General features: G+C 40.1%; 1 protein-coding gene across 1 annotated transcript in view; it reads right to left on the bottom strand.

Moving 5' to 3' along the window:
- SLC44A1 (solute carrier family 44 member 1) overlaps positions 1-18,421 on the bottom strand; it is a 66,526-nt gene extending 48,105 nt beyond the window's left edge. Inside the window, exons 1-2 of the mRNA XM_081102991.1 lie at positions 18,320-18,421; positions 17,858-18,000 (exon numbers count right to left, since the gene is read on the bottom strand). Of these exons, the coding sequence (XP_080959117.1) occupies positions 17,858-18,000; positions 18,320-18,322 (146 nt within the window). The 5' untranslated portion in view covers positions 18,323-18,421. The remainder of the gene's footprint in view (positions 1-17,857; positions 18,001-18,319) is intronic.
- Between the last annotated feature and the right edge of the window lie 2,690 nt (positions 18,422-21,111).

The raw sequence follows: 21,111 nt of genomic DNA, 5'->3' as shown, positions 1-21,111 counted from the left end.
TAACTGAGTAAAGAGTACGTTTTCATTGCTATACTCACTAAATCTCTTACTAGACCTATTAATAACGTAAGTTAAGGGAATGAAGAAAAATGCTTGGAGTAAACTGTAAGGTAAACATAAAGGACAGCAGTTAAGTATACACTGCAGTCAAAAAAAAAAAAGACAAAACAAAAAAAATAAAATAAAGCAAACAAAAAAAGAAACTAAGGAAAAAGAAAAAAACATATTACAGTCAAAGTGGTTTCTGGGAATTTTCAAAGGGGAGAAAAAGATAAATTCATTTTAAATTGAAATTCTTGAAATACAATAAGTATTCTGTGAAAAGTGATGGAATACAAAAAGGCAGGAGAGGAGAGATAGCTAAACAAAACATCTATCTAGCCCCAGTTGGGTGGCTCAGTTGGTTGAGTGTCATCCCATGCACTAAAAGATGGCGGGTTCGATTCCTGGTCAGGGCCCATACCTACCTTGTGGTTCATTCCCCTTTTGGGGCATGTATAGGAGGCAACCAATCATGTCTCTCTCACATCGACCCTTCTCTCTCCAAAATAAATCTTTTAAAAAATGTCTACCTACTCAGTGAACACTAGGGAACAGATACACCAAAGATGAAAGCAAGGCGACTGAGGAACAGAAGGGCACTACCTCAGAGCAGCTCAAGAAAAGAGACAAGAGGCTCAGGGACAAGAGGGGTGACCTTTGAAGCTGTGCTCAGAGCGAGGAGATAGCACTGAATGATCTGATGTGGGTAAAGATACACGAGAAGGTTCAAAACTAGAAACTAGTTTAAACTTCCATGTTGCTTTCACTTTCTTGCCGGAATCCAGAGTGAAGATAAAGAAAGGAAGATTTACCAAGAATTTACTTTGGGCCACTAGGAACCTCGGCGCTGCCCTCACACATCCTAATTCAACAAGAGAGAACTGAGACATACAAATTGGGCAACTGACTACAGTGATGGTGAACCTTTTGAGCTCGGCGTGTCAGCATTTTGAAAAACCTTAACTTAACTCTGGTGCCATGTCACATATAGAAATTTTTTGATATTTGCAACCATTGTAAAGCAAAGACTTATATTTTTGATATTTATTTTATATATTTAAATGCCACTTAACAAAGAAAAATCAACCAAAAAAATGAGTTTGCATGTCACCTCTGACATGCGTGTCATAGGTTCGCCATCACTGGACTAGAACTCTGGGGAGATCGACTCCCAAGTGTGGCTCTTCCCACCACCGCCATTCCCATTCACACTGGAGAGTGAGAATGAATGTAATGGAGAGTCAGTTACAGACCCATCAAGTCAGGGCAACCCTCTGGGACCCCAGAGCAGACAAAGCCCTTCCTGGACATGACAGTGCTGTCCTCATGTCGTATGCAACATGCCCATGATAAGGACTAACTAAATAAATGAGAAGAAACCACTCATTCAACAAACACTATAAGTGTTAACTATGTGGTCACGCCTGAGCAAGGCCCTGGGGATATGAAATTCATAAAAAACACACAACTTTTGAACGCAAGTAACTTAGAATCTAGTGAAGAAAAGACAAAAATACAATCATTTCAAAATCCTGTGCTATGTGGCGATGCTGAGATGGCAGAGGATAGGGTGCGATTCTGCACAGAGGATAGGGGTTCCGGGGGAAGCATGGAGCAGGAGGCAGTATCTAAGCCACATTTTGAAAGTGAGTAGGAATTTTCCAGGCGGCTGGGGAAGGGAGCAATCTAGACAGAGGAAACTGCATGTGTAAAAAGCACAGAAACATGAAAGAGCATTATTCAAGGAACTGCAAATAAGTTGGGCCACGGGATGGGACATCAAAGGGCTAGGCGCCAAGGAGAAGCGGGGGACAGGAGAGGTAGCCATCCTTGGAATCTGGAGGATCTTACAGTTCGATTCCATCAGGCAACGTGCTTTCAAGTGGCCATGGCACAGTGTTGCCTGGTGTAGCCAGCCCCTCGGGTTGAAGGCCAGAGAGGGCACCCAGCAGCGTGCCTCCGGAGATGAGCCTCTGCCATTAAACTGCCTCCTGCTGCCATGGCAACTCTCTGCGGCAGGGCTCTTTTGGAGCAAAAGGTGGCAAGCAGATCCGGGGTCTGCTGGCCGCCTCCTGCCGAATTTGGCTTCTCTCCTCTCTAATCAGGAGAGAAGCACTAACGTGGGGAAGCTGGCTGAAATACCCCTCCGTCGCCTTCTGCATTAGGGATTCCTGACACGTGCTTTCCCCAGAGACGAATAAAAATGGAGTCTGATCATTTGTCCAATTATTGCCTCATATCAATTACAATTTATAGCCCCTTTCTACAGAGTATGGTGCTGCTAGTGAATCATACTAAAAGGAAAACAGCTTAATGGAGGCTTCCGCTATTGCTAAATATAGGCCATAGAGAGCCGGGACTTGTCCACCACCCACAGTGGAGTTTTGCCCAGAGAAGCTCTCTTTTCTCCCATGTGGGTGCCAGCAAGGCAATTCTAGTCATTCCATTGGGTGGGACCCAACTGTGTCACAAAGGGGTGTAAAAGGTAGAGCTACGGGGCCGGCACACTAACGCAAGTACAACCCAAAATGACCCAACCCATTACCTGCAACACATAGTCAACTAAAACTTTGCTGGCCCTCAACTTCCTGGGACAAAGCAATGGGTAGAGAGAAACAAGTTGACAGCAACAATTTGTCTTTAAAGCTCTAACTCTAGAACAGTGGTTCTCAATCTGTGGGTCGCGACCCCCTTGGAGGTCGAACGACCCTTTCACAGGGGTCACCTAAGACCATCAGAAAACACATATATAATTACATATTGTTTTTGTGATTAATCACTATGCTTTAATTATGTTCAATTAGTAACAATGAAACTGGGGGCCACCACAACATGAGGAACTGTATTAAAGGGTCGCAGCATTAGGAAGGTTGAGAACCACTGCTCTAGAAAGTGGCTGAGAGTTGCACCTTGTTCATAATGGCCAAGACTATAAACATAGACCAGAGAACAGAAGAGGACTGAGCTGTGGGAAACCAGCCATGAGCTCGATGGCAGCGATGTCCCACTGCCTCCCCAATCCTAATGAGGAAAATGCAAAACTATCCTGAGAAAGAGGTGGCAGTTGTTGAAGAAATGCTAAGCATGCCCCTCCCCAACCTCCAAGGAAGCCACTGAAGTCTCAGGATCATGGCTGTCTCTTCCAGAGTCCTTGATTCACAGGCAACTGCTAAGAAGAGAAACTTTCACAGGCTTTCCCAGTAAATTCATAGCACTGACAGCTAAAAACAACCTAAACTGTGGGGGATGCCCAGAGGTCAGATGAAGACACCTCTACACAGAGAATGTTGACCCTCCCAACAGCTCCTTTCTGTTCCTCAAACACGCCTGGCACACTCTCACCTTGGGGGAGCTGCCCATCTCTCTGCCTGGACTATTCCCTCTCAGATAAGCAGCACAGCGATTGTTAGCTCTCTCACCTGCTTAAGTCAGCACTCAGAAGTCACCTTCTCAGCGAAGCCTTCCGCCGCTGGCACCCTATCTACAATGCCAACAGCACTCTCTATGCGGGTGTGCCTTATCCATCTCTCCTGCTTCATTTGTTTCTCCTCGGCGCTTACGCTCACTAACACACTGCACATTTTACTTAATCTATCTGTTTATTATCTGTCTCCACAGGTAGAACACCAGCTCCCTAACTGCCTAATTCATCACTATATCCCCAGATCCTAAAATAGTGCCTGGGGTGAGGAAAAAGCTCCTTTCCTATTTGTTGAATTAATAAATGGGTGGTAATTGTGTAAGGTTTTGCCAAGTGAGGCAGGGGTGGAGGGAAAGGAAGGAAGAAGATATATTAGGTAGAACGAAATCCTCTCATTCATACAACAGAAATGTATTAACATCTCTGCCAGGTGCAGGGCTAAATAAGCTCTAGCGATACTGTGATAAATAAGACAAACACCAAGTGTCTCCCTTCCCAGCATTTAGTCTGGAGAGTCCAGAGGCAATTACAAAACAGTGTGTAAAGGAAACAGTAGAGAAAAAAGGACAGCAGAGGATGCATCGAAAGGGCCCCAGGAAGGGAGAGTCAGGGTAGGAGTCCAATCTAAAGCCAGGACCTAAAGAATGAGTAAGAGTCAGCAAGGTGTGGAGGAATGGAGGTGGGAGCAGGGCGGGAAGGGAGCACGCAGCGGCTTACAAAGTGAGAGCATAGCATAACTGAGAAAAGGAAAACGGTCAGAGTGGCTGAGACGGACTGTGATGAAAGACACAGATGGCTGGGCAGGCAAGCGGGAGCCAGATCTTGTGGGGCCCTGAAAATGGTATTAAAGATGTTAGAATGTTTGGAGTTCATCCTAAAGACTCTGGGAAGCCACTGAAAGTTCACCAGCTGCAATGGGGAGTCTGAATTAAAAGTGAGCAAGAAAGTAAGGAAATTGCTCAGGAGGCTACTGAATCTCTACTAAGAAATGATGACTTCATGGCTAAGTGGTTGAGCGTCGATCTAAGACCAGGAGGTCATGGTCCAATTCCCCATTAGGGCACATGCCCAGGTTGCAAAGAGAAGGGCAACGTCCCCAAGGTGAGATTGTGCTGGAGTGTTTGAGGAACAGAAAGGGGACATTTCTCTCTCTTTTTCTCCTTCTCCCTTCCTCTCTGAAATCAATAAAGATTAAAAGAAGAAAAAGGAGGAGGAGGAGGAGGAGGAGGAGGAGGAGGAGGAGGAGGAGGAGGAGAAGGAGGAGGAGAAGGAGGAGGAGGAGGAGGAGAAGGAAAAGGAATGATGATGACTTGGACTAGAGGTAAAAGAATGGCTCCAGTGAGCATAGAACAGGGGTCCTCAAACTTTTTAAACAGGGGGCCAGTTCACTGTCCCTCAGACCGTTGGAGGGCCGGACTATAGTTTAAAAAAAAACTATGAACAAATTCCTATGCACACTGCACATATCTTATTTTGAAGTAAAAAAACAAAATGGGAACAAATACAATATTTGTATTTGCATGTGGCCCGTGGGCTGTAGTTTGAGGACCCCTGGCATAGAACCTGTAACCTGGGAGGAGAGAAGGCGGTGGTCAGAATGGGGAAATTCTTCAGTAATTAGTGTGAATTGATTTTATAGGTGGAGCAATTTAGGGTGATGACAAAGACCAAGCTGTGACTATGGAAGAGTGAATCCTGAATGCCCCCACTGAGAAGAAACTCACACAGTTCCCAGGGCTGGCATGAAAATCAATGAAACAGAATATGTGAAAGTGCTCTGTAAACTGCACGAATGCAGAGGTGGTTAAAATAGCTGGGTCTGCCCATTTGGGTTAAAAAAATGGGAGAAGCTTTGACACGTAGCTTTGAAACTTATTTTGGAAGATGGCAATAATGGAGAGGATTATAATAAATAGCAGTTAGCATTTATGGTTCCAGGCAATGTGTTAAGGAGTATGTATCATTTATCACATTAATTCTCCAAAACACCCTAACAAGTAAGTACTATTATCCTCATTTTACAAATGAAGATCTTTAGGCCAAACATATTATTGTGACTTTCTCCAGTGTATATCATCATTGGTTATCTGTCTACTGAATCTACCTTTATAGATATATCACCAATTACATGAAAAATCTTACCATCATAGAAAAACTACAAATACTATTCCCACTGTGTTGCTTTTATCTTTATATCAGAGAATCAAACTTTTTGATCAACCTTGGTACTACTTTATATCTTATTGCTTCAACGATGCATAGATGATCTCCTCTCCACAACAAAGGTAAGTACTGTATAAAGTTTGCTTTAAAACATCTAACTCATCTGGAATTTATTTTGCATGGCTTGAGATTAAATTAGATGTATATGTAGTTTTCTTCATATTGTCATTCAACAATGTTTTTTATTAAACACCAACTACTTTCAGTTTTTATTTTACTTTATTAATTAATACATTAAACTATCAGTTTATTTCTGATATTTCTATCTTGTTTCCATCCCTGTAATTAATCTACATTCAGGTAGTCCTGTTAATAATATACTTTGGAATAGGTTTCGGTCTTAAATGCAAAACTCCTTGCCCTGGCCAGTGTGTTCAGTGGTTAGAGCATCAGCCCGCAGACTGAAGGGTCACTGGTTTGATTTCTGGTCAAGGGCACATACCTGGGTTGAAGGTTTGATCCCTGGCCCCACGTGGGGCACATGCGGGAGGTAACCAATCAATGTGTCTCTCTTTCGATGTTTTTCTCTCTCTTTCTGTCCCCCTCCCTCTCGCCTTTCTCCTCTCTCTAAAAATCAATGAAAAAAATATCCTCCAGTGAGGGGTAATAAAACAACCACAACACACAAACAAACAAACCCCACTCCTTTTGTTCCCTCTAAGCTACACAATCATTAATTAGACAATGTCAACTACAGATACATGACCCTTCTCAAGACAACGAGTGATCCCAAGCCCCTACATGGTTTGTATGGCCAATACACTTACTGCCAATATTTTAAAACCAGAAGATCCACAGGTGTTACGGTCTGAATGTGCCCCCCACCCAAATTCATGTTGAATTATAATTTCCAAAGATGAAGATTTTAAAGACCTTTGGGTGATTATTTGGCCATGACTGTGGAGTGCTCGTGAATGGGTTTAGTGCCACATATAAGAGGTTCCAGAGAGATCCCCATCCCCTTCCACCATGTGAGAGCACAGTGAGAAGGTGCCAGTTTGAACCAGAAAGAAGACCCTCATGAGAATGTGATCATGCTGCTCCCTTGATCTTGGGTTCCCAGCCTCCAGAACCAAGAGAGATAAGTTTCTGTTGGTTATAAGCAGCCCAAACAGAGTAGGTTGTGTGTACCCCAACTCTCCCTCTGCCAATAGACTTCTCCTAGTTTCTCTTGAAAAATTAGCATCACTGGGCCCATCAACCCACATGCCAAAAATCAGCTACAGCTGTGTAGCAGCTATCTCCTTTTTTGGGGCACACACATATAAAGCTCCAAGTACCCAACATTTGTATCATTTCCAGTCCACATAAGTGATTTACAGTATCTGCCTAGAGCAGTGGTTCTCAACCTTCTGGCCTTTTAAATACAGTTCCTCATGTTGTGACTCAACCATAAATTATTTTCGTTTCTACTTCATAACTGTAATGTTGCTACTGTTCTGAATCGTAATGTAAATATCTGACATGCAGGATGGTCTTAGGCGACCCCTGTGAAAGGGTCATTCGACTGCCAAAGGGGTCTCGACCCACAGGTTGAGAACCGCTGGCCTAGAGGCCTTTAGGTTTGCAGCCCCTGGTGAAATCCAGTTTTCCTTTCTATCATCAAAGACAGAAAGTTCACAGTCAATTTGGTGCTCAACTTCAGAAACTACACTTAGCCTAGATCTCTGGTCTAATCTCTTCTCTACTTCCTGGCATGGCTCCTGATCTTTTATCCCCTGTTTAATTATTTTATAATATATTCATCTAATTCTAACCCTCTCCAATTATTCTATGAACAAGAATAATTTTTAAAAAGGTTTTCCCTCTAAAGTTCTTGGCTGCTTCTTTATTCTGTGATTTATACTATCAATCAGGTTCAACTCAACATCCTATTGGGATTTTAACTGTTATTGTATTAAATCCATAAATTAACTTTGTTAGTGTTGTCATCTTTATTCTATTAAGACTACTCAGCAAGGAGTAGATTATATATCTATCTCTTATTAGTTTTCTTTTCTTTCTATTAAAATATTATAATTCTCTGTATTTGACCCCATATTTTGTTAGGTTTTAGTTTTTAATAAAACAAGTATTATCTTTTTCATATTTTGCCTACTGATAAATGACTGAATTCAGTTAGGCGTATACTTTACAACACATGATTTAAGCATCTCATTTCAAGATGCGTTTTTGTTCAATCTAAACACGCAGGTTATAGTCCTTTGTAATTGGTTAAATAGCATTATTTTTCTCTCTACTGCGCTACACACATTCAATTTATCTCTTTGATATGATTTGTTGCAGCTAGTTATTTACAACAATCCACAATAAAAAATGTGATATCCTTGTTTTGTTTAATTTTAGATAGACTGTTTTGGCCATGACTAGAAATTCCATTAGCTTTCTTTCATGCCTTCAGACTTAAAATCTATTTTGACAACGGTGCCAAGGTAATTCAATGGGGAAGATAGTCTACTCAATAAAAGATGATGGAAAAGTGGACTTTTGTATGGAAGGAAAAGATAAACCTCGACCTCTTCACACCATATGCAAACATGAAATCAAAATGGATCATAGACATAAACATAAGAGCTACATAAAAAAACTTCTAGAAGAACGCACAGAAAAAATATCGTTGAGACTTTGGGATACATCAGTAATTTCTTAGCTTGAACATGAAAAGCATAAACCATGAAAAAGACACATTTGTGTATGATTAGGTTTAAATGTATCGAATGGATAAATTAGACAATCAAAATAAAATTATTGCATGTCAAAAGATGTTCCACATCACTGGTCATTAGAAACATGCGATTTAAAACCACAGTGAGACAAAAGAAATGTTCAAGGTAAAAAAAATTAAATAAATAAATAAATAAATAAATAAAGCCATAGTGAGATACCACTATACACACACTAAAATAGTTACAATTAAAAAGACTGACAATGCAAAATGTTAGTGAGGGGATGCATCAACTATAACGCCCCTCCTTTCCTAGTGGCAATGCAAAATGGTGCAACCCCTTTGGAAAACAGTTTGGCAATTTCTTATAAAGTCAAACATGCCCTCACCATGTGACTCAGCAATCCCAATCCTAGGGACCTACCTAAAAGTAATGAATTATACATCCATACAACATCATATACACAAAATTTCAAAGCAGTGTTATCACAATAGAAAAAAATAACTTTAAATGTGGAAATAACCTAACTATCCAAAAAATAGCGAACAGATAAACGAAATGTGGCATACCCATGATAGAATACTACTCAGTTATTAAAAAAGAACGAACTACCGACATATTAAACAACATGGATGAATCTCAATAACACTATTATGCTGTGCTTAAAAAGCCATATGTAAAGCCACTCTGTACTATATGATTTCATGTAATGAAATTCTAGAAAAGGCAAAAATATACTGACCGAAAGCAGATCAGTGGTTGCTTAGGGACAGAGCCGGGCAAGGATTGACAACAAAGGGGCCTGAGGTAATTTTCTAAGGACAACAGCAGAAGTGTGGGTTATGGTGGAGAGTATACGACTGCATACAGTTACCAAAACTCAAACTGTACACTTAAAACAGGTAAATTATTATATGTAAATTATACCTTAATAAAAGTATTAAAATAAACAATTTTAAGTTTCATTTAAAAAATATACTTTATAAAATCCAACTTAATCGGAGTCCCAGTGTGCAGTATAGAGTTTAAAACTGCACAGACCAGAGGTCTGGACTTTGCCCTGGGCTTCTGGGAGTTAATCTCTAAGCTTTCTAGCAGTCTTTATTTGCCTGGGGCCTCAGGTCATAGCAGAGAGCCTAACAATGTGATTTGGGGGGAAGGGGGGGAGCTGGGGGGAGCGCCACACTAGGTAGAACGCAGGAAGTGGGTTAAGGCAGGAAGTGGGTTGACCAATTTTAGATCAGCAATGTCATGTAGACTTGGGATTTCTGGATCCTGTGGTATGAGGAGCTGGAAACTGAACCAGCTAGTGGGCAATGAGCCATGCCTGAGTAATGGAGCCCCAACAAAATTCCAAGCACTGAGGTTTGGGTGAGCTTACTAGGTGGCAGTACACCATGTGTACTTGTCACACATCAATGCCAGGAAGGGAACATGCTCTGACTACTCTCTGGGGAAGGACAACTAAGCTCTGCCCTATGTATTTCTTTCACTGACTGATGTTAATCTGTAGCCTTTCCCAGTAATAAGCTGTAACTGTGAGTATAAGAGATCTCAGTGAGTTGTGAGCGGCTTTCTGGCAATTATAGAACTGATGGGTTGTCTTGTGGAGCCCTGAACTTACATTTGGTGTCAGAAGTGAGACTGGCTATGTGTGGACTATGTACAACACTCTAATTTCTCAGTTGCCCTCAGCTCTCATATCCAGATAAACATAAATAGGTGGTAAACTGGTGACTATAAAAATTCATAGTTGAAGTAGTTAATAATTATCTAAATCTATGACCTCATTTCTACTGATGAAAGCTTTTTGGAATCTTTACAGTTGCCTGGTTAACCTGGAACCAAACCAAGTAGTGAGACTCTGGACTGAGCTGTTTACCTTAGATATGACTAGTATACACACCCAGGCAGGTAACACAGAGAAAAATCAACCAACCCATCCTTGCTTTGGTACACACACACACACACACACACACACACACACACACACGTCATCTAATTCTGTTAAGTAGCTTTTTACGTCCCTATTTAGAATCTGCTAAACATTACGACTTTCAACTTCTGCAATTTCTAAGGTATGCAGTTGGATCTCTTCTTTCAAATTGCTAGCAGTATCATCCATAGCAAGTATTATTCTAGAGGCAGAATTACACTTGTAATACAGATATTACCTTTGTAAAGAGTTAAAAAAAATGTTAGGCTAAAGAGTAGTGTGGTTACAAAATGAAAAAAATATATTCCAAATATGCCTCCATAAATTCACCTTCTGAACATTTAGCTATCATTTTTACAACTTCTAAAATTTGACATAAGAGAAAAATAAAAGTTTAGGAAAATTGAATAAATACAGGAAGTTTTCATTTAGAACATCATAAATGTTACTGTTTCTAAATGCTTATAAATTTGTGGAGAAATGAGCCCACAAATCCAAATTCAAGTGAAGTATCAACACAGGGTGCTCTATTTCATGTTGAGCCAAACTAGGTGAGGCAGTAAGTTAATGCTGAAATCAGAGTTATTTAACAGGAGGCAGAGGGGAGAGCACTTTCCCTCAAAGCAAAGCCACAACTGTCAAAGGCTTAGAGTCTCCGTTTGTTCAGACTTATCCCTGAGTGTGGGAATGAGCAAGTGATCTACTGGGCTGCTCTGAAGAAGACTCCAAACACTGCAAATCTCTGGCATTAGCAGTGAATAAAGGCACTACCTCTCCTCCTTCCTAAACCTCTGCAACTCCACAGAATCCGGGCTCCTTCCTGTTTTTGCCATTCTTCACCCGGCTTTAGCCTGGCCTATAGAACTCCAACCTGTAGCCTCAGCTCATGCTCTTCAGCCAACAAGAACCACGCTTGGTGCTCTAACTCAAATTCCATTGCCACTAGAGATGGGCCCTTGAAGCCACTGCTCGAGAACCGTCAGGACCATTCATTCACCAGGTTCCCTCCATCATCACTGTGTGTGCCCCCCTTCCAGAGACGTACTTTATTTGATTTTCCCTGGCTAGAATGTAAGCTCTTCTCTGAACCCACCCAAATGGAGCACTAAGACCCTACTTAAAATGACAGTGTCCCTGAATTCCCAGCCCACCCCAGCCCACCCCACTCCCCATCACTGGCTGAGAGATTTTTCAACCCACAAGGACAATTTAGAACCAAGGTGCTACTGTAAAGAAGAGGAGGTCAGAGAGATTGAAGCATAAGGATTTAACCCACTGAAGGAGAAGGACTATGACAACCCACAGAATATAGCTACACAACATATAGGCTGCATCTAGAAGGTGAGAGCAACTCCTAACGGATAGTCAGCAAGGAAATGGGACCTCAGGCCCACAGCCACATGGGAACTGAATTTTACCAGCAGCCTGAATAAGTTTTGAAGAAGATTCATTCTTCAGAGCCTCTAGTAAGGGAGGCAGCACTAATGATACTTCAATTTCAGACCTGTGAAATCTGGAGAAGGGAACCAGCTGAGCCATGCTGTGCACAGACTTCTGATTTATAGAACTTTGTTGTTTTAAGCCAATTAGTTTGTTACAACAGCAGTAGAACGAATGCAGCGGTGGTCCCAATGTTACCATCCAATTGCCTTATGTTCCTCTCTCCACCAGCCTGCTGTTAGGAAACCCAGGAAACTAGAGTCACCCAGCTCTCATTATACGATGCTTCCACAGGCTGACCCACATTGCATTGTCAGCTTTATCTGTGTGTTTTGTCTTCCTCACTCGAATGCAACCTCTTCAAGGATATTGACTATGGGTGTCTTTTTCTTCTTTTTAATTTTCTTCAATATATACTGATCGCAGACAACTTAAAAGAATGACTGTAAAAGAAAATTAAAACCATCCATAACTCACCAGTTAACCACAATGTTGACATTTTCTTGTCATTTTATACCTTTCTATGTACATGTATATCTTTATATATGTAAACAATCTATATTGCTTTTTAACCTATTTTCTATTAATAATGTCATGTAGATACTAGAGGCCCGGTGCACGAAATTTGTGCAGTCGGGGGTGGGAGAAGGGTGTCCCTCAGCCTGGATTGTGAGGGTGCAGGCCAGGCCGAGGGACCCCACCAGTGCACGATCGGGCTGGGGAGGGATGTGGGAGGTTGGCCAGCTGGGGAGGGGCTGTGGGAGGGTTCCAGGGTGTGTCTGGCCCATTTCGCTCAGTTGTGATTGGCTGGACCTCAGCAATAAGCTAACCTACCGATCAGAGCGTCTGCTCCCTGGTGGTCAGTGCACATCATAGTGACTGGTCGACTGTCTGCCCCCTGGTGGTCAGTGCACATCATAGTGAGTGGTTGAGCAGCCTTAGCATATCATTAGCATATTACATTTTGATTGGTTGAATGGATGACCAGACACTTAGTATATCAGGCTTTTATTATATAGGATTCCATGACAATGGACATAATTCTACACCAAATTGATATGGAAGATGGGGGGAGAAGGCTTCTTGTCTGGGAGCAATTACTATAATTACTATAATTATCATCTTTATCATCACTGTATGTCTAAAAGTTGATACCTACACTTTAAGGCTAGCTTTATGGTTTGGAAAATTGTAGGCAATCTAGAATGTGGCAGAAGAGGTGTTTTTGGAACTGTCAACCTGAGTTCAAAATATATTATTATCACCACCCCACTCCCCAGGACCAAAAAAAACACTGGCTGTAAGCCATACTCATGCCATGTGGTACCATTACCACTAATCACCATAGCTGAGTTACAAAACAAGTCATTTTCTCCTCCAGGCCATGGCTGGCTCCCACAAATATTTGATAGGATGTTTTAAGGAGGCTATGCACTAGGCAATCTTAAAAGTCCCTTTCATCTCTGGCCCTTTATGGCTCTAAGATAAATGAGCTTTTTAAAATTGAGCCATTCTCAGAACCTTATGTAAAGCATTGTTTCTATGCAGAAAAGTTCTATACATCTTAAGCAACCAATTTAAAAATCAACTTTGGGAACATAATCTATGAAGACAGGACCTTCCTGTTTCTCATAAAATATTATCTGACATTTTCCTCTACATCCTTATTACTATAGTAAACATATTATCAGATCAAAAATATTATTTGGAGAAAAAGAGCACATTAAAATTAAAGTAAGAAAATAAAATACTGCCTTTTCTTTACTACTAATAGGATTCTTATCGTCATCTTGGCATCTTAAATTTTCTGATAGAACAAGCCAAAGGCATTCCTTTCCCCTGTCCTTCCTGACTTTCCTCCTTCCTATTTACTGCCATCCACTAAGCCCTTCTGAAGTAACTTTTGGGTGCTCAAACCCAGGAGTTATATAAAACAGTGTTCAGGGAGACTGAGTTGGGCACGGTGGCAGATAATTAGGGATAAATGCCCCAATTATCCCTACGTCCTAGAATTTATGCCCTTGTGTATAAATGACATGACTTTGGGTGGGACCTGTGACTTCCTTCTAAATAGTAGAATATGGCAAAGGAAATGGGATATCAATTCTATAAACACATTATACAAGTTTGTAACTTCCATTCTGCCAGCAGACTCTCTGTGGATGCGCTCCCTGGCTGGCTTTGAAGTGAGCCGCTATAGGGAGTGGTCTAGGCCCCATGGGGAGGCCCACCTAGCACGCAGTGAGGGAGTCCTCTAGCTGACAGCCAGGAAATAGCTAAGGCTCTCAGTACAACAATCCCTGAGGGCTGTGCTGCCAATAACCACGTGAACCTGGAAGGGGAACTTTCCCAGCAGAGCCCGGCCCTGACTCACACCTTGACTACTGCCTGGGAGAGACTCTGAAGCAGGAGATCAACTTCAGGCATGTCCAGACTCCTGACCAAGGTGAGATAGTAATGTGTCTGCATCCCGTTTTAAGCCACTACGCTTATGGTAATAGTGTTACCCAGCTACTGATAATTAATACAGGTGGACACATAGAATATAATTAGAGAACAACATAAATGCAACAGAAAAACAAATGTGAAATAGGAAAGTTCAGGTAATAAAGGTAAGATCACGACAGATAAAGTTAATTTTGAAATATTTCATAAAGAGACTAGTTATGAAACCCACCTTATGTCTTTCAAGAATTCATTGGCAGAGAGGTAGGGGAAACAACACAGAGGCAGAATCAACTGAATATCAACGCTACTACACTGAGGAACAGTGAGAGAAGGGTCTGAATCATGGGAGGCCTGGAGTGGCAGGAGCTGAGTGGGCTCATTTTTGATACTATAGGCAACAACACTAAGAGAAGGGCTCCTCAGCAGGGAAATGACAATCAGATGTCTTAAAGAACTTAATTTTATCACATTATAAAGGATTGGGAAGACCAGAGCTAAGAACAGGAAGGAATATGCTAGCACAAGTCTTCATGAGAGGCCAACAAACACATGAGGGAAAAAAGGTTCCCACTCATGAATAATCAAAGACACACAAACCAAAACTATAAAGAAACATTTTTTGGTTGATCAAATGAGAAGGTGAAAATAAAAATAAATAGTAAAAATAAAAACTAATAATACTAGCAAAGGTAAAGCAATCGTAATTCAATACGCCCTTATTCCCACTGTTGGCGGGAATGCAAATGGAACAGCTTATATGGAAAGCCATTCAAAAATATGCATTAATAATCTTAAAATATTCAGACCCTCAGACTCAGTAATTCACTTCTTAGGACATATTCTAAAAAGAAAATAAATGTATTTACTCATTCAACAAACATTTAATTGAATGCCTACTATGTTCTAGGTACTGAGGATACAGCAATGAACAAAACAGACCTCATCTCTGTTCTTGTGGGTCTTAGGAGAGACAAACATTTAACGAATAATCACAAAATAAATGTATACTTACACATATTACCGGACACAATGAGAGTATTTTTAAATACTTGGTTTAAATTTGTGAGATCAAAAAAGACCTTTTTTTTGGAAGTAACATTTATACTGAGAACTGAAGGATGAGTGGAATCTAGCCATATGAAGAATGGGAGAATTTTTTTTTTTTCTGATAGTGAAAACAATATTCATGAAGGCAAAAAAGAGTTAGTTGTATTCAAGATTTTAGAGTACTCATTCATTAACTTATTAAAAAAATATGTATGGAAGTCCTAGGGAGTACTATGTACTGGATATGAGGATCAAGTTGAAATTATAGCAGACAAAACAGGTGTAAAAATATGTATTGTATAGCTACAGAAGGGCTGAGTATTCATAATAAAGCCAACGATGTCTGAGGAAATGAGTGAAAAAGGAGAAAACCAATGCATTTAGCAGAAAAAAAAGGAGAGGATGGAATAAAGATAACAAACATAAAGGTTTTCTGCCTATTTCCAAACTCAGACTTACCTGAGAAACATATGTTCAAAATGTACCATTCTTTTTTTTTAAAGTACAATTTATAGATAGAAATACTTAGATGGGTCAGCACTAAAATGCTCATACACAGAGAAGAGGCAAGTAGAGATTAAATCTAGTAAATTTTAAATGTACACATGAGTTAGGGCATCTCTGTTCTTCAGAAATTATTTTCCCTACAGCTATCCACGAGTGACTCTTGACTAGGTTAAGCATTCAGGGAAAAGGAACCACTTTTTTGTAATAATAGCAGAGTCTCTTTGTAAGACATCAAAATGTACATAGAATAATCCAAGGATTTGAAATTAAAAATTGAACAAATGAACCTCCATTAGGTTAAGTGTGAAAAGTGACATTTACACAAACCTTATAATGAGAATATTCTTGGAGTCATCAGCAAGTTGTAAAGGGAGCCACAGAAATAATTACAACCTCATGTGAGCAACACACCTGAGGGATAGAGCCCTTTCCTCCTATTTCCTGAATTATCTAAATGGTGATATTGTATGTTTAGTACATGTCAACAGTATTAAAGAGTTAAACAATATTTGACAGCATGGACACTAGCTACATAAAAAAAAAGATATGTGGAACTCTTACTTTTTTGGCAACTTCTACACGAAACTAAAATTATTTCAAAATAAAAAGTAAAAGCAAAAAATATAGGGATAGTCTTGCTATAAGAAATAATACAAGGCCTAAAATTTGTGTTATTTTCATGAGGCAATCAGAAAGGATAAATGAAACAATCCTTTAAGTTGCCCTGAGTCTGGTTACACTTCTGCTGTCACGGGATGCAGGTAGGTACACACAAGCTCATGGTCTGCGTTGGATATTCCACTGCCCACCAGATGTTTGGAAAAGTCATTTCAGTACCTCACAGGGTAGTGTTGTATGCTTGTTGACTATGGTGTGCTCCATAAATATTCATTATTATTATTAAAAATTTTATGTAGGCCTGGCTGGCATGGCTCAGTGGTTGAGCATGACCTATGAATCAGGAGGTCACAATTTGATTCCTGGTCAGGGCACATGCCTGGGTTGTCGGATTGATCACCAATGTGGGATGTGCACGAGGCAGCCGATCAATGATTCTCTCTCATCACTGATGTTTCTCTCACTCCTCTCCCTTTCTCTCTGAAATCAATAAAAATATATTTAAAAATAAATAAATAAAATTTTATATATATAAACTTTATTATTCCTTCATTAAATGGAAGAATAGCTCTGAGTTGTGATTAACTATTAGGATTTCTTCACATTTGTGAAATTATCAAATTAATCTTATACTTTCCAGTAGGGACCCAGATTTGACCAACAGATTTATCTCATAATAAATATAGTTATTACATCCTGGAAAGTGCTTCATAATAAAAATATAGCCTAAAAACTATTTTTAAAATCTCCTTAGCCTTTCCAATACAGTTCATTAATTGAATTGGTTAACCTGTTACCTTAAAATTAGTTTGGTTAATTCTGAAGTCCTGTCTTTGTTTATTAGACCTGTCTAATAAAGTTTGATGGAGACATAAATATATAGTTTAAACAAATACACTGACATCATACGTAAACTATGACCGATAAAATATATTTCCCCCCGAGACATTAAAAATGAAATAGCTCTTTTGAAGAAAAAACACACACAATTAAGTCAGAAATTTCATGAAATCCAAAAGATGAACCTTGAGAACCCAAAACAAATTTTAATGTCTGACAAAACAAATGCATCTTTTATAAAATTGGATTGATGTGTACTTATAAATTATGCATTGCAAGATGTTTCATTATAACTTTAATGTTTCAAAATCCATTATCATCCCTCTGTCTCCCATCAAGTATAATTGTAGGAAGAAAAATATCATGTTCTTTTCTGTACAACCAAAAAAGCTAACGGGAAAACAAGTACAAGAGCAGCTCACTCAAATCAAGCTTTTCCTCATTAAAACCTCAAGGTACCCCATTTTAACATGCTGGCTAATTTTGTTTCCTGGAAAATGTATTTATAGGCCAGGAATGATTCAAGTGGACAGTTATAAAAAAAATCAACAGGAGTCGTATGAAAATAATATTCAGTAAGATATCTTTAAAACAGTAAGAAAAGTAGACTTCTTTCCCTCCCCCTTCCAAATTTCCATTGTGTTCATCATTCAGCAACATTCTACTCACTTCCGATGGGTGTGGTCCATGCCACTGTTTGGTATTGATTCCAACTCTGCATTTTTCTGCCCACAGATATTTCCATAGCTGTCGTATCCTGACACTAGTCTCGCTGCTGCACCTGTTGCTACTGAAAAGCCACAAATAAATCCCTAGGGAGAAAAACAGAAAAAAAAAATCATACAAATAAACCATTTCAATAGCAACAGTCACTACTTGATACGATAATGAGCTTCTTTTGTCTGTTGAAGGAACAAAGAGCTCTTTCCTTGTTGCAAACACTATTCCACTGTTTTCCTAGGATTTCACATAAGCAGCACAAAGTAGTCCCGGGAAACACTATTTACTAGCATGACAAAAGAAATCTCTAAGCTTTTGCATCATAAGATTGTCTCTGCATTTCATACTAATAATAGCAACCTCTCTGTACTGAACATCTGCTCTATGCCAGGCTCTGTACTGGGTGCTTACCATACATTATCGCTAATCCTCCTGATGAGGAAACTGAGGCCCAGAGAGGTTCAATACGTTTTCCAAGGACACAGGACAGAATCAAACCCAGCTTTCTTCTTCTTTCTTTCTTTCTTTTTTTTAGTTTTATTTGGTTGTAAAGGAGTCCTATTAAATAAACAATAGCAATGGATGAAAGGAAAAAAACACAAAGAACAACAGGTCTGCGGGTTTTGAATTAGTATCACTTCAGTGCACACAACTTCTATTTGCTTCCTGCAATAAAGCTGTATATAAGCCAAAGAATTACGCCATGAGCACTGCCATGCTTTTAATATTGGAGAATCCAGGAGAGTGAGTCCCGGGTCCGGGTGCCACAAAGGCCACTTCATTTCATGGGAACATGTTTCAGCAAGGGGCCAAAGGCAAAGGGCAGATGCCTCAGAGCTGCGTTAGGCTTGCTAAGTGGAGTGCACGCTGCTGACCAAAACAGAACAATAACGCCTGCATAGGCTGCTGGGCGTACAGGCAGACAGTAGGGTGAATCACCATTGATTCACTGAATTGGGAGGGAAGACTGGGGTTAGGATATATTCTTGGTCATTACAAGCTTGAGTTTTTGTTATCTTTATGAAAGTAGCTAATGAAGGCAGAGATGGCCACTGTTTACCCATCATGACCAGGTATCATGAGTAGTACCAAGTAGCCCTGCTCGATCTCGGGCCTCCAGTGGTGCAGTTCCTCAGAGAATAGTATTCCTCTCTTAAACATGCTTCCCAGAAAGGTGAACAAGTTCTTCTTTTCTAAGTAATCTCTATTTTTATCATTTAAGTAAAGAAAGTGAGGCAGGGAGAGTAGAGAGTATAGCTCTCGCTAGTAGAAACTTCTTGAAACTACACTTTGTAAGAAAGTAGACTCAGTAGTGACTATCCCTGATTTGCTATCCTTGCTCTCTGATCCTTGCCAGTTACTTTAACTCTCTGTGCCTCAATTTACTGACCTGTAAAATGGAGATAATGGTAGCTCATAAGGCTGCTGTAAGGATTAAATGAAATAATCCAGTAAAGTGATAAGGTTTCAATAAATAGTAAGAGGTCAATAAATAAGAGATGAATAAATATTAGCTATTATTGTTAGAAATGAGAACATGCTGTAATGGAAAGACCATGGGCTTTGGGTCAGATAAACTGCACTGATCAATTTTCTCCTTGTGTGAACTTGGACAAAATTCAAGAAGTTAATGGCTAAACTCTCCAATAGGGATCTTTAACAAAAAGCATCCCAGAATAACAGGAAGAGAACCAAAAAGATCTGATTCACACCCTCAGTCGGCCACTAACTACCTGCGTGACTTTGATCCAATTACCTACTAAGAGTGTCTCCTCTTCATCCCTAACACAGAGTACTGAGGTTTCCTACCCGAGGTTTCAGTTACTCATAGTCAACCATGGTCTGAAAATATTAAATGGAAAATTCTAGAAATAAAACTATTCGTACGTTTTAAATTGCATGCTGTTCTGAGTAGCGTGATGAAATCTCACTCCATACTCCATCCCACCTGGGATGTGAATCATCCTTTTGTCCAGGGTATCCAGGCCGTATGGACTACCTCCCCATTAGTCACTTAGTAGCTCTCTTGGTTATCAGATCAACTGCCACAGTATCACAGTGCTTGTGCTCAAGTCACCCTTATTTTGCTTAAGAGTGGCTCCAAAGTATAAGAGTAGCGATGCTGGCAATTCGGATAAGCCAGAGAGAAGCCATAAAGTATTTTCTGTAAGTGAAACTGTATGCATATATAGGGAAAAGACATAGTATAGTTGGGTTCGGTTTTGGTATCCACTGGGTCCTGGTAGGTATCCCCTGTGAATAAGTGGGAGACTATTTGTTGTTGTTGTTAATTCTCACCTGAGGATATTTTTCCCACTGGTTTTAGAGAGTGGAAGGAAGGGGGAAGGGAGAGAAAAAGAGAGAGAGAGAACATCGATGTGAGAGAGACACATTGATGGGTTGCCTCCCGCACACACCCCAACCATGGCCGGGGAATCAAATCTGCAACCCAGATATGTGCCCTTGACCAGGAATCAAACCCTGGACTCTTTGGTGCTCAGGCTGACGCTCCAACCACTGAGCAACACTGGCCAGGGCTGGGGAGGGGTGACTATTATAATACCTATTTCACAGCCTAATGATGAGAACTAAAAGTGATAATACATATCTAGGCCTTAACTGGTCTGATACATGGCAGGTAATCAATATATGGTAGCTGTTAGGGGTAAATTTGTGTTAAGTCAGACTAAAGAGGTTGACTAACCAAAAACCCCTTCAGTTCTCTATTTTGGAACAAAAATTTCTTGGGGGATAAAATTGAGAACTATTGTCAGTAATTGTGTTACTACACGGAAATATTCAGACCACAGTTACAATCTTCTTTCAATATTTGTCTAAAATAGCAAAGTCCTTACATCATTAAGGTTATGTTCTTCTTTCACTTTTCATAGGAATTTTCTTCTTGCGCTTGATAAGTACCTAGTGTTGCAGATTCCTTTAAATGATTTCTGATTTTCCGTTCTATTTTTAATAGTACCATTGGACACGTGGGTTTTGTGGGTTTATGTTTGTTTGTTTTTTAATCAGAGTATAAGTGATAAATGTCACAGATATATGGTAAAATGGGGCACTAACATATTTTCATATCGGCCATGTAGCTCCCAAAAGCATTCGAGTAGAAAGGGTGCAAAGCTTCAGGGGAGGAAGGAAGGAGAGGAGTGAGATAATAAGCTAGAAAGAAACCACAACTGCTATCCCAGGGA

This window comes from Myotis nattereri, assembly GCF_964212035.1.
Source record: "Myotis nattereri genome assembly, chromosome: 12".
Classification (NCBI taxonomy): domain Eukaryota; kingdom Metazoa; phylum Chordata; class Mammalia; order Chiroptera; family Vespertilionidae; genus Myotis; species Myotis nattereri.
The sequence above is the reverse complement of the archived record's forward strand: the minus strand, read 5'-3'. Positions and strand labels throughout refer to the sequence as shown.